The sequence below is a fragment of the Cicer arietinum genome, chromosome 7 (assembly GCF_000331145.2).
Source record: "Cicer arietinum cultivar CDC Frontier isolate Library 1 chromosome 7, Cicar.CDCFrontier_v2.0, whole genome shotgun sequence".
Taxonomy (NCBI): Eukaryota; Viridiplantae; Streptophyta; class Magnoliopsida; order Fabales; family Fabaceae; genus Cicer; species Cicer arietinum.
The window spans coordinates 29,470,921-29,482,993 of NC_021166.2; the positions used below are offsets into that span (position 1 = coordinate 29,470,921).

General features: G+C 35.2%; 1 protein-coding gene across 5 annotated transcripts in view; it reads right to left on the bottom strand.

Annotated features, from left to right (window-relative positions):
* LOC101489715 (peptidyl-prolyl cis-trans isomerase CYP37, chloroplastic) overlaps window positions 1-12,073 on the bottom strand; it is a 43,055-nt gene that overhangs the window by 18,358 nt on the left and 12,624 nt on the right. For 2 of the 5 annotated variants that reach the window (XM_004514295.4, XM_004514294.4), the window contains 2 exons: window positions 11,594-11,643; window positions 11,262-11,528 (listed from right to left, as the gene is read on the bottom strand). In XM_004514295.4, the coding sequence (XP_004514352.1) occupies window positions 11,417-11,528; window positions 11,594-11,643 (162 nt within the window). In that variant the 3' untranslated portion in view covers window positions 11,262-11,416. Of the gene's footprint in view, window positions 1-5,128; window positions 10,791-11,261; window positions 11,529-11,593; window positions 11,644-12,073 lie in introns of those variants that run through there. The other 3 variants (XM_073363898.1, XM_073363897.1, XM_073363896.1) reach the window with 3 other exon arrangements.

Consider the following 12,073-nt stretch of genomic DNA (forward strand, 5'->3'; position numbering starts at 1 on the left):
GTGTCAAACGCCCTTGTGTTGGTATAAAGACGGTGAGAATATGATTGTCGGACCAGAGATGGTGCAACAGACCACAGCTAAAGTAAGGAAGATCAAGGAGAAAATGAAGACTTCACAAGATCGCCAGAAGAGTTACGCGGACAAGCGTCGCAGACTTTTGGAATTCGAACAGGGTGACCATGTATTTCTGAGAGTCACACCTACTACTGGAGTAGGTAGAGCCTTGAAATCGAAGAAGTTGACTCCGAAATTCATTGGACCATATCAGATTTCTGCACGAATTGGGCCGGTTGCTTATCGGATTGCATTACCTCCGATACTGTCCAATATTCATGACGTGTTTCATGTGTCGCAGTTGAGGAAATATCTCGCAGATCCATCTCACGTGATCGAACCAGACGCAATCCAGCTAAAGGATAACCTGTCGTTCGAAGTACCACCCGTGAGAATTGATGACAGGAAGATTAAGCGGTTGAGGACCAAGGATGTTTCGTTGGTCAAGGTGATTTGGAACCCAATCACTGGAGATGCGACTTGGGAGTTGGAGAGCAAGATGAGAGAACAACACCCAGAGTTATTTATCGATGCATAGTTTCGAGGACGAAACTAATTTTAGGGGGGGAGTAATGTAAGACCCATAATTTTAAAGTACCGTTTATGTATTTTTGGTGTATTTTGGATTTTGGCTCGGAGGCTTTTAAGCCAAAGTTAATACTATTTTGGAGTTTTTTTTAATCAAAAAGATATTTCGATGCCAATTAGAATTTCTCGTCGATAAATAAATTGAAATTAACTGCGGTGAATCCTTTACGGAGAATTTAATGCGTTTTGGGTAAAACGGTAATTTAACAAATATCTAGATATTTTGAGATATTTGTTAAGTTATATTTATTATATATATATGTTTGCTTGGAGGGAAAAAGAAAGGAAAACTAGAAGGAAGGAAAAGGAAAAGAAAATAGTATAAAAGGGAAAGAAGGAAAAAGGAAGAAAGGAAAAACAAAGGAAAGAAAAAGAAAGGAAGGAAAATCTAAAATTTTCCATCTCCTTCCTCAGATCAGCCGCGAGCCATTTTCCTCCTCCTCCCATTTTCAGTTTCGTCGCTTTCTTTTCTTCAAAACTAGTAACCCAAGGTTGGGTGAGAGTTAGATCAAGGTTTTCGCAACTCCACTTTTCCTCTTTGATTCGAAAACGAAGAAAAACGGTTTTTGAGATCCAAACACAAACCCCTCCGTTTCTTCTAGATCCAAACCTCATTTCTCGAAGAGATAGAAGGGAAAGTTGCTCACCACCACGCTACGGTGCTAGTGAACTAATTTGGAAGCGGCGTTGCGAGCGGAGATTTTACCGGAATTACTCGCGGTACCGGAAACGCACGTTAAAGCTAACGTTGAGGTAAGGGCTCCTTCCAAACTTCTAGTTTGCATTAGGGACTTATCTGTGGTTGTGTGGGAAGGAATTTGTTAGGGTTTAAGGTATCGATTTGGGGAAAAACGAAACTAATGCGTTATGGGTAAAACCTTAGAGTTAGGTTTTGTTTATATTGATGAATGTTTCGTGGTAAATGAATTTGGAGTCTTTGTGTATGATTATGAGTAAATGATATTTGAGGTATCTGGGTATTATGTTGTGTTGATTGTGTTCGTTGTATTTGGCGTGTCCATACTCGATGTTTGTTAATTGGTGTGTTTGTGTCATTGGTTGAATATTTAGGTCATTTTCGTCCTCCCTAGGCTTATTCTTGTCCAATTAAGGTTTTTAACAAATCTTGTGCATCTAATAGGTGTGTTTGTGTCATTGGTTGAATATTTAGGTCATTTTCGTCCTCCCTAGGCTTATTCTTGTCCAATTAAGGTTTTTAACAAATCTTGTGCATCTAATAGGTGTGTTTGTGTCATTGGTTGAATATTTAGGTCATTTTCGTCCTCCCTAGGCTTATTCTTGTCCAATTAAGGTTTTTAACAAATCTTGTGCATCTAATAGGTGTGTTTGTGTCATTGGTTGAATATTTAGGTCATTTTCGTCCTCCCTAGGCTTATTCTTGTCCAATTAAGGTTTTTAACAAATCTTGTGCATCTAATAGGTGTGTTTGTGTCATTGGTTGAATATTTAGGTCATTTTCGTCCTCCCTAGGCTTATTCTTGTCCAATTAAGGTTTTTAACAAATCTTGTGCATCTAATAGGTGTGTTTGTGTCATTGGTTGAATATTTAGGTCATTTTCGTCCTCCCTAGGCTTATTCTTGTGCAATTAGGGTTTTTAACCAATCTTGTGGATCCAATTGGTGTGTTTGTTGTGAAATATGGTTTGAATGTGAGAGTATGTTTGAGTTTGTTCTGTGGAATTTGAAAACCATTAGAGTTAAACGAGTATTAAAAATGGGGAATCTTTTAATATCTGCATTTGCTTAACGTCTGTTGTGAATAAAGTCGGTATAAGTTCATGCATTTTCATCCTTTTTGTAAATCGTGCAGACCCGTGATAGGTGGCACCTTGGTAATCGGTACTTTGGCCCGCGATAGGCGGTACGATTATGATTTACGGCCCTTCGAGGAGGGTTTTGGTTTGGAATTCCGAGTCCATGCATTTTGGCATATACGCATTCCATTAGGGAGCTTGGCACGCGAGTCGTGGTTGATTTGAGTTTTATGATTAAGTGATTCGAATTTGAGTCATTGGGGTAATTGCGTTGAAAATGCTAAGTGTTATGTGTTGATTGTTGTGTGTAAGTATGATGGTTATCGAGATCCCAATTGCCGTGGTAATCGTGTAGGAATTGCTAAGTGTTAGGTTGTGAACTTGATTAGGAATGACTTGAGTAAATGCATGAATTTTTGGAAAAACGATCAGGGAAATCGATTTCCTAATCGATTGGATGAGTTGTAGGAAGTTCACTATTTTAACCTAATCGATTTGCCAATCGATTGTATAAATATGTCTTTCAAAATCTTTTAAGAAATCGATTTGGAAATCGATTTGGCAATCGATTGGCTCAGCAAAAGTCCTTATTTTGAGTTAGATAATCGATTTCTCAATTGATTTATCAATGCTTTGGTCAGTTATGTATTACTTGATGGTCTGAGAACTCCATTTTGAGTTCATTGTTAATTGGCAAGCATTGTATGAACTTTTAGCATATGGAAAATCCTTTTAAGGTGCATGCTAAGTTGAAAGGTTATTTTGTGCATTTAAAACTTAAATGTTATGTGTTATCTGTTAATTTCGGTTGGTGACCCTTTACAATTATTGTGGAAATCTGGGTCTTGCCCTCAGATGAGACTCAGGACGCTCATACCGGTTCGTACCCTACGGACGGGAATGGAGATGGGAACGTTTGACTGCAGTCACGTTAGGAGGATCTCACGGGGCGCGTGGAAATACTCAGGGTGTATAGCTTTTTGGTAGGATGATCAGATTAGGATGATGTATAGGGACTAGGTGTCCTTCTTTTGGATTGGAGTATTCTTAGTTGGAAAACTGTACTTATACTAATGTTGTCAGTTTGACTTCTTATTCGAATGGATTCCATGTACCATTCGTTGCTGTGTAAATGGTTTTGATTTATAATTGGAGAAACTTTTCCGCTGTTTGTATTTTATAATGACTCAATTATTTATCCAAAGACATTTTCCGATTTAATTCTTTGTTTTATTTTAATTCCTTTTGAAAAAAAAAATTATACCCTCGCTTTGAAAAACGGGGTGTTACAAATTTTCAGTTTTAAATAGAAATTTTTTTAAAATGGGCAATTATAATTCAAACTCCCCTTCCTTATAATTGACATTGTTACTTCAACAATTGCCTCACTTGAAGAATGATCTTGTTTTATACTTTTTATGAAGCATATCTTTGATCTTCGAATTCTTGAATAACTTTGACTGCGATTGATCCTTGCTTATTCTTGATGAAGATATGAGACGAATAAAGCTTCCAGGATCCAATCTCTCACAAAGAAGCTGACTATTCTTATTTATGATAAAAACGAAGATTGTTCTTCGTTCCCTAGAACTATGGCAAGATCGATCTTCGTTTTACTACTTTTACTTTCTTGATTTTAACGAGATCTCCTTTGTAATTCTTAATATCTATCTCGTTTTAACACACTTAAATGCACATGTTAAATACCAAAACATTTAGAATCATAATTAGAAGTCTTTAATTAACCTTTTGTTTAATTATCATCAAAACATTAAATTGAGATTTTGTCTTAACAGTCTTAGCCTCCAAGCCACCATCATCAATGCTAGTGCCACTTTCTCAATTTTCCGGTAACAGATCTCTAGTCCTTGTAGTGTCTTACTAACAAAGTATATTGCTTTGTCAGTTTCTCTGATGAATACAACACTTATGGCTTCAGCACTAGTGGCTGGATAGATTAACAAAGTTTCCCTAGGGTTTGTACAGGTGGTTGCGATAACGTGGTCTATAACTTCTCTAGGGTAGTTTTGCACTCTGTTGTCCACTTGAATTCGACCTCTTTTTTAAGGAGCTTATGAAAAGGTAAAGCATGTTAGGTGGATCTTACTATGAAGGAGGACAATGCTGCCAACATATCATTAAGCTTATGTATGTCTTTCTTTGATACCATACTGGTCATTTTAGTTATTGCTTGACATTTGTCGGGGTTTACTTCGACCACTCTTTTAATGAGGTAGAAAGCTAAGAACTTCCCTACTTTTTGACACCTAATGTACATATTTTAGAATTTAGCCTGATCTTATACTTGCTAACTTCGGCAACGACTTCTCTCAAATGGGTTACGTGGTTGGACTCTTCCTTGGATTTGATTAATATGTCGTCCATACATACTTTCAATAGTTTTCCTATTTGATTTTGAAAAAATTTGTTCATCATTCTTTGATAAGTTGTTCCTGCGTTTTTAAGTCTGAATGGAATAACGATGTAACAATAGTTACCGAAGTTTGTAATGAATGTTTTTTTCTCTATTTGGTGGATACATAGGAATTTGAATATATCCCGGATATGCGTCCATGAATCCTTACAAAGGGGAGAAGAATCCTTAGGGCATGCTTTGTGGAGATCAGTATAATCAATGCATATACGCCACTTATTATTGTTGTTTTTGACAAGGATAAGATTGGAGAGAAAAGTTGTATACTTGGTCTCAGTTACAAAATGACCATTTACTAAGTCATCTACGGTTTTTTTTTTTTTTTTTTGTAGCTTTAGCCTTCTCTGGTGACTATTTGCCGCAGCACTGCGCGACCAATCAACTTGGAAAGCTTGTGGCAAACAATCTCGTGATCTTTTCCCGACATCTCATCAGCGTTCCATGCAAATAGAGCTACATTTTCCTTTAAAAAGGTGGTGAGGCCCTCTTTCACGTGTGGTGCGAGATCGCCTATTTTCATAACTCTTCTAAGCTCGCATTTTATCTCTATCTCATCGAAACAACTTTACTCTCTAACTAACTTAAGCTTCTAGAACATTATGTTAGTGTTTGTTACATTCAGTTTATATTAGTGAAGGTAGTTTAAATTATCTTAGCTTTAGAGAGTTAGTTATAGTGATCATTACATATAAATAAAAATCACACCATTAAAATAATTGATCAATTCAGACTCAATAAAATCAATTTGAGATTTACCAAATATTCTCTCAATTATGTCTTTTATTTATTGTTACACTCTGCAATTCATATTTTAACATGGTATCTTAAAGCTTTTTTTCGATCCTTTCTTGGTACCTCTTGCAATTTTCTTTCATCGTAGGTCAAATTTTCACATATGATTTCTATTAACATTGATGAGAAGAACTTCAAGCAATGAAAATAACAAATTGATAGCGTGATTCACGACCACAAGCTTCAGAAGTTCATCACTGAACCTTTAGCTCCATTGCGACTCTTGACTGAAATTGATCGCACTGTAAATCAACTCAATTCTCTATTTCTAGAGGGGGAGCAACAAGATGCACTTTTGTAATCTCATCGAAATCGTCTTTGAAGCCCTACCTGAAGATTACGATCATGTGGTTGTTGTTGTCACGAGCAATGAGAACCCATGCTTGTTGGACAAACTCAAGCCATTCCTACTTGCGCATGAGATGTGCCTTGGGAAGAACAAGAAACCTTCATAAATTGTCGTCGTTAACGTTACTCAGGTACAATCGTTGGCTTCATCTACAAACTCCACAACTGATCCTCCATGCAGTCGAACCCTAATTTTTCGTTTGGTACAACTCATTTGAATGCAAATAACTCATATTATCAAGGATATGGCTCTTGCAATGGTCGAAATGGCCGTGGTGGTGGTCGTTTTGGCTGAGGAGGTCATGGTGGTCGTGTACAATGTCAGATATGTCCCAAATTTGGTCACGATGCTTCAATATGCTATTATAGTCATTCAGGAACTGGTCAATCTACCTTTTCTCCTTGGGGAACACTTTCATCCAGTCCATTCCTCACACAACAATGATTTCCTGTTCAATCTCAATTTGGTTACCTCGGTCCTAGGCTTGTTAATCCTCGTCTTTTTCATCCTCATGCTCTTGTTACTAGTATTAATTCTAGTTTCAACAACCAATGGTGGTTTCCAGACTCAAGTATTTCGCATCATGTCACATGTGATGCTCTAACTTGGGAGATGCAGTTTCCCTCCTTGGATCTGATCAAGTGCTCATAGGCATCGGCCAAGGTTTGTCTATCAACTCAATAGGCAACATCTATTTTCCTTCATCAACTCATCCTAACACCAATCTTACACCCAAGAACTTTTTACTTGTTCCAACTATAACCAAAAACTTAATTAGTGTTAATAAATTCGCATAAGATAAAAAGAGTTTTCTTTGACTTCACCCCACTTTTTGTGTGGTGAAATCACAAGCTTCTTCTGAATTTATGCTAAAGGGAACTGTTGGAGCAGATGGCCTCTGCAAGTTTGGTTATCCGTTTTACTCAAATTCTAATATGAATGTTAATAAGTTTGAGACTAATATGGTTTACATAATTGGTGCTTTACCTACTACATTTGGCACTATCAATGATATGAAAATAATGCTTTTATATTGTTATTCTCACCCTTCCATTTCAAATTCTGCGTATCAATTATGGCATGCTCGTTTCGGGAATCCTCATCATGAATCACTTGAGGAAGTCTTAAAATTTTGTAATATCCCTGCACCTACAAAAGCTTCCATTGACTTTTGATTAGCTTACTGCCTAGGCAAGGCACACCGTCTCCCTACATTTTATTCTACCACTATGTACCATACTCCCCTTGAACTATTGTGCATGACTTATGTGACCCTGCCCCTTTCACGCCCCCATGTAGGCTATACATATTTTATTCACATGTCCACACACTCATCATCATATCAGATTAGTTGAGAGAAAGCATAGGCACCTAGTGGGCACTGATCACACACTGCTAGCACAAATTGGATATCCTCTCCAATTTTGGGATCATGCATTTGCTACAGTTGCATTCCTCATCAATCGTCTACCAACACCTATTCTCCACAATGTGTCCCCTCATTCCCTTCTACAACACAACCATCCAAGCTACAATGATTTCAAAGGTATTTCGATGTGCCTACTTTCCATTCCTAAAACCATACAATAGAAACTTGTTGCTCCACATCAGCTGGCAGGAACAAAAACCGAGTATGTTGCCCTCATTCAGAATGACATTTGTTCCACAATTACTCCACCTCCAAATCATAAACATGTTGTGTGTAAGTGGATGTTTAGAATTAAAAAGAATCCTGATGGATCAATCAATAATGCACATCTTATGGCAAAAGGATTTCATCAATAGGTTGGTTTTGACTTCACTTAAACATTTTCTCTAGTTGTAAAATCAGTTAATATGCATATTGTACTCACCATTGATGTCTCCAACAACTGGCCTAATCAGCAGATTGATGTGAATAATGTCTTTTTGAAAGGTGTTTCAGAAGAAGTAATATATATGGTGCAACCTCCAAGTTTTGAGGCTAAAAGAAAAACTCGGTGTGTAAGCTCAACAAAGCTTTATATGGACTAAAACAAGCCCCAAAAGCTTGGTTTGACATACTCAGATGAGCATTCATTCAGTATGGCTTCACTACTAGTAAATGTGACCCTAGTCTTTTCATTCTACGTTCCAAATGGCTTTTTACTTCTTTCCCAATCTAAATATATACGTGACTTACTGGCCAAGGTATATATGGGGAATGCCAACACCAATGGTGTCCAGCAGTGAACTCTCTAGGTTTGAGTTTATTAATGTACCAGACCGAACTCAGTTTTGTTCTATTGTGGAAGCATTGCAGTATGCAACAAACACCAAACTTTTTTGTCAATAAAGTATGTCACCTTCTTTCTCAACCCTTTGAAGACCACTGGAAGACAGACAAAATGATTATGCATTACCAAAGTAGCACCTTGCATCATGGTCTTCTTCTTTAGGCGGCATTTATGCATCAGCCTCTATCTCTAACAAGAGCTATCAATTTGACAAGCCCTCTAATTATTGGCCCCAGCCCACAAGTTGAAGGGGAAAAAAGATTTTATAATTTAAAAGACCCCCCAAAAAGTAAGCCCCAGTCCCCTAAATTTTTGGGAACTTAGTGGGCCTATAGGCCCACCTTTTCAAAAAAAAGTTGATTTTTTTGTTTAAAAAAATTTGATAATTTATTTTTAATTTTTTTTAGAAATACCTTTTTTTGATTTTTTCACCGATAAAAAGATTTCGATTTTTGTTTTGAAATTTTCTTGATTGGAGAAAAAAAATCGATTTTTTCGAAAATTTTTTATTTATTTTTCTCACAAAATTTTTTGAAAAAAAAAATATTTTTTAATTTTTTTCGACAAATATAAATTTCAAAAATTTTTCAAGAAAAAATCTCAATATTATCAAAATATTAGGGACCTATAAACCCCCTGAGCCCCCTCTCTTAAGCCCCATAAACTAATGGGCCAAGATTTTAAAAAAAATTATTTTTATAGGAGCCTAATATTAAGAATTTAATATGAAAAAAATTAAGAGGCCTAGTAGTTGGGAGCTTTTTTGACAGCTCTACCTCTAATAGGCTTCTATGATACAGACTAGACATTAGATTCTGACAATCGTAAGCCACTTCAAGGGCTTTTGTGTATCTTGGTCCTAACCTTATCTCTTGGTGGTCCAAGAAACATCCTCTAGTAGCACGTTCAATAGCAAAGGTAGAATATAGAAATTTGGCACAGCTTGCAGTAAAAGTCCTCTAGATACGGTCATTGTTGACTGAGCTTCATTACAAGTTCAAAACTCCTCAACTCCTATTTAATAACTTAAGCACAGTCCCTTTTGCACATAATCCAACTTCTACAGTACTCTTTGATTATTCCCAAATTTATTATATATACAATTTCTAAAATATTATTATATTTTACATTAATAATATTAAAAAAGACACAATATTTAAGATGACTTTTCTTTTTTATAATTATTGAATTTTTTAATATATACAAAAACTTGAGAGGAATATCAAAATGGCATCACGTTTGTGATTAATATATATTATTATTGATACTGCAATTGAAAACCTTGATATATACACCTTCAGGATATTGATACCACGATTGTGTAAATATGATTTGCAGATGAGAGCTATCTAACATTTCGATACTAAATATGTATTCGGTTCCAGGATTATTAAAATTGATTTTCAATAAAGTTATTTTGTAAAGTTTATTAAAATTGATACTTAATGAAATGGAATGGAGCAGAATGGTACGAAACGAAATGAAATAGTGTTTTTCATTCTATGGTTGGATACTTTATGACAGAATGAAACTAAATGTTGTTTTTAAAAATTTGTAACTTCACAAGTCCAAAGTCACAACGTGAATTTGCATGAATATTGTTCCAGAACAGAAGACAATACAAGGCATTCTAGGTTGAAGAGCGAATCTCACTGTTATAAAAAGTCCCAAAACTACGTTACTGTAGTTCTTTGTGTTGACAGTCTGAGAGCAACAACCTTCTCAACCTTCTCAACCTTCTTTTGGATCACATCATTCTCAAAACTTTTGTTAGTATTTTTGAGTTGTGTGTTTTGATGAAAAAAGAACAATTACATAATTTGGTACTTAAAAAGTTAAAAGGTTTCACTTCATCCTATTCATCCCAAATTGGAGGGAAAGAAAAATGAGAAAATATGATGGAATGGAATGGATTCATCATATCCCACTCTACTCCACCGATTTTTTAAAAATCCAAACAATAGAATCTCATTTCGTACCACTCCATTACATTCTATTCTACATGTTCTATCAATCCAAACAAAGCCTAAAAAAGGACCTTCTGCATTTTATCAGGACAACAAATCCTAATGATTTGCTAATAGAGTTTATCATTGAAGTGATAAATAGACTTCAAAGAGCCTCTGCTATTATTATCAAAACTTCATGATAGAAGTGAACTCATAAGTATTGAGTTCATGATGATAGAAGTGAACTCATCTTCTGCAAGTGTTCCTAAACTAAAATAGTGATTCTTGCTAATCTTAAATGGTTTGAATATGAATGCATATTGGATAATTATGTGGCATGTATTAAAACCTTAATAAGTTAAATTTTACAACTTTGAATAAGAAGTTCGGGAGAAAGGCTTCTTTCGTAGTCCAAACGAAGACAACATGAAAAATAGTCCAATAGTTAGAGTGGAAGGAGACAAGGATTATAAACCAGACTAATAAGAGAGGTATAAAATTAAATAATCATTCTTTAGACCAATAATATTGGCAAACTTTATGGCATTTGTTGATCCATGTAACCAAAGAAACTTCATGCAGAAAGACTTGAATCTTGATTGTGTAGTCAATAAGATAATAAGATAATTAAATATAAAATTTAAATCTGATAAAAAATTTCATATATTCAGTCAAAAATATTCTAAAATATCTTTAATATAAGCTGGTAAAAGAAAAAGAAAAAAAAACTTTGAATGGTCATATGAGTCGTAGAAAGCACATAGATAATTAATGCTTCAATTAATCATAGTGATTTATGCATGAATTGCATGATTCAAATTACATTAATTTATGATTTATCATATGATATCCAATCTTAAATATAAGCAAAAAAGTGGATCAAATAAAATTGAGGTATTTGGTCCAAATTACTTTGACCCACTTTTGTTTATATTTAAGACCCGAGGAAGTAACATTGGACCATGCAAATTTTATTTTTTGAGAGGAAATGAACTAGTATTTTCTAACCAAAGAAAATTCTAATAAGAGTATAATAACTTCTCTTAAAGAAAACAACTTTCCAAATTGAAACAATATAATTTGAATCTTAAATTGTAATAATTATAATTTACAACACAGCCTGCATCTGGAAAATCAGGCTGATGCCACACATCATACATATTACAAAGAATTTAATCTTTTTACCTGCTCAGGTAGCACTGTAAGACCAAGAGACCTACTCAAGTTTCCTTTGGCAATACAAGGCGGTCTTGGCCTTCAAGAAGCTTTGCGGACCGAATGATATCACCTGTTTTTATCTGGGGGAGAATATCTCTCCCAGTGGTGGTATATCTGCAGAGTAGAAAAAATAAACAACAAAAACAAAAAAGAGAAAAAGTTAAACTCCAAAGTCTTACCCAAAAACTGAAAATTGCCCTTCATCAAATGATATCCCTCCCAAGCCAGCCTACAACAGAGGAAAAGAATCAATCAATAGATTAACTATGATTAAACTAGGCTTAAACAAATTGGAAAAGAAAACAAAGGACCCATTCCAGTTTTAAAATGGTAATGATGGAGAATCAAACGGAAGTTACATGTAACACCAAAAAATGAAGACATAAGAACTACGGCAACCTTAATATCTCTAGATTCTGATATGGAGTAGAGCAGCCTTAATATTTCTAGATTCTTCTAGCCATATGGACTAGAGCATCCATATCTCTAGATTTTTCTTGTAATCAATTACTTTACAAGCCTATAGATTTTAATATTTTCTAAAGTCATGCAAGTATAGTATAAATAGGGCACATTACAAAGTGTTTTAGCACCAAGCAATAACAAATTTTCTTAAGCAATTAGAGTGTTCTCTCTTTTTCTAGTGTTCCTTCTTTCCC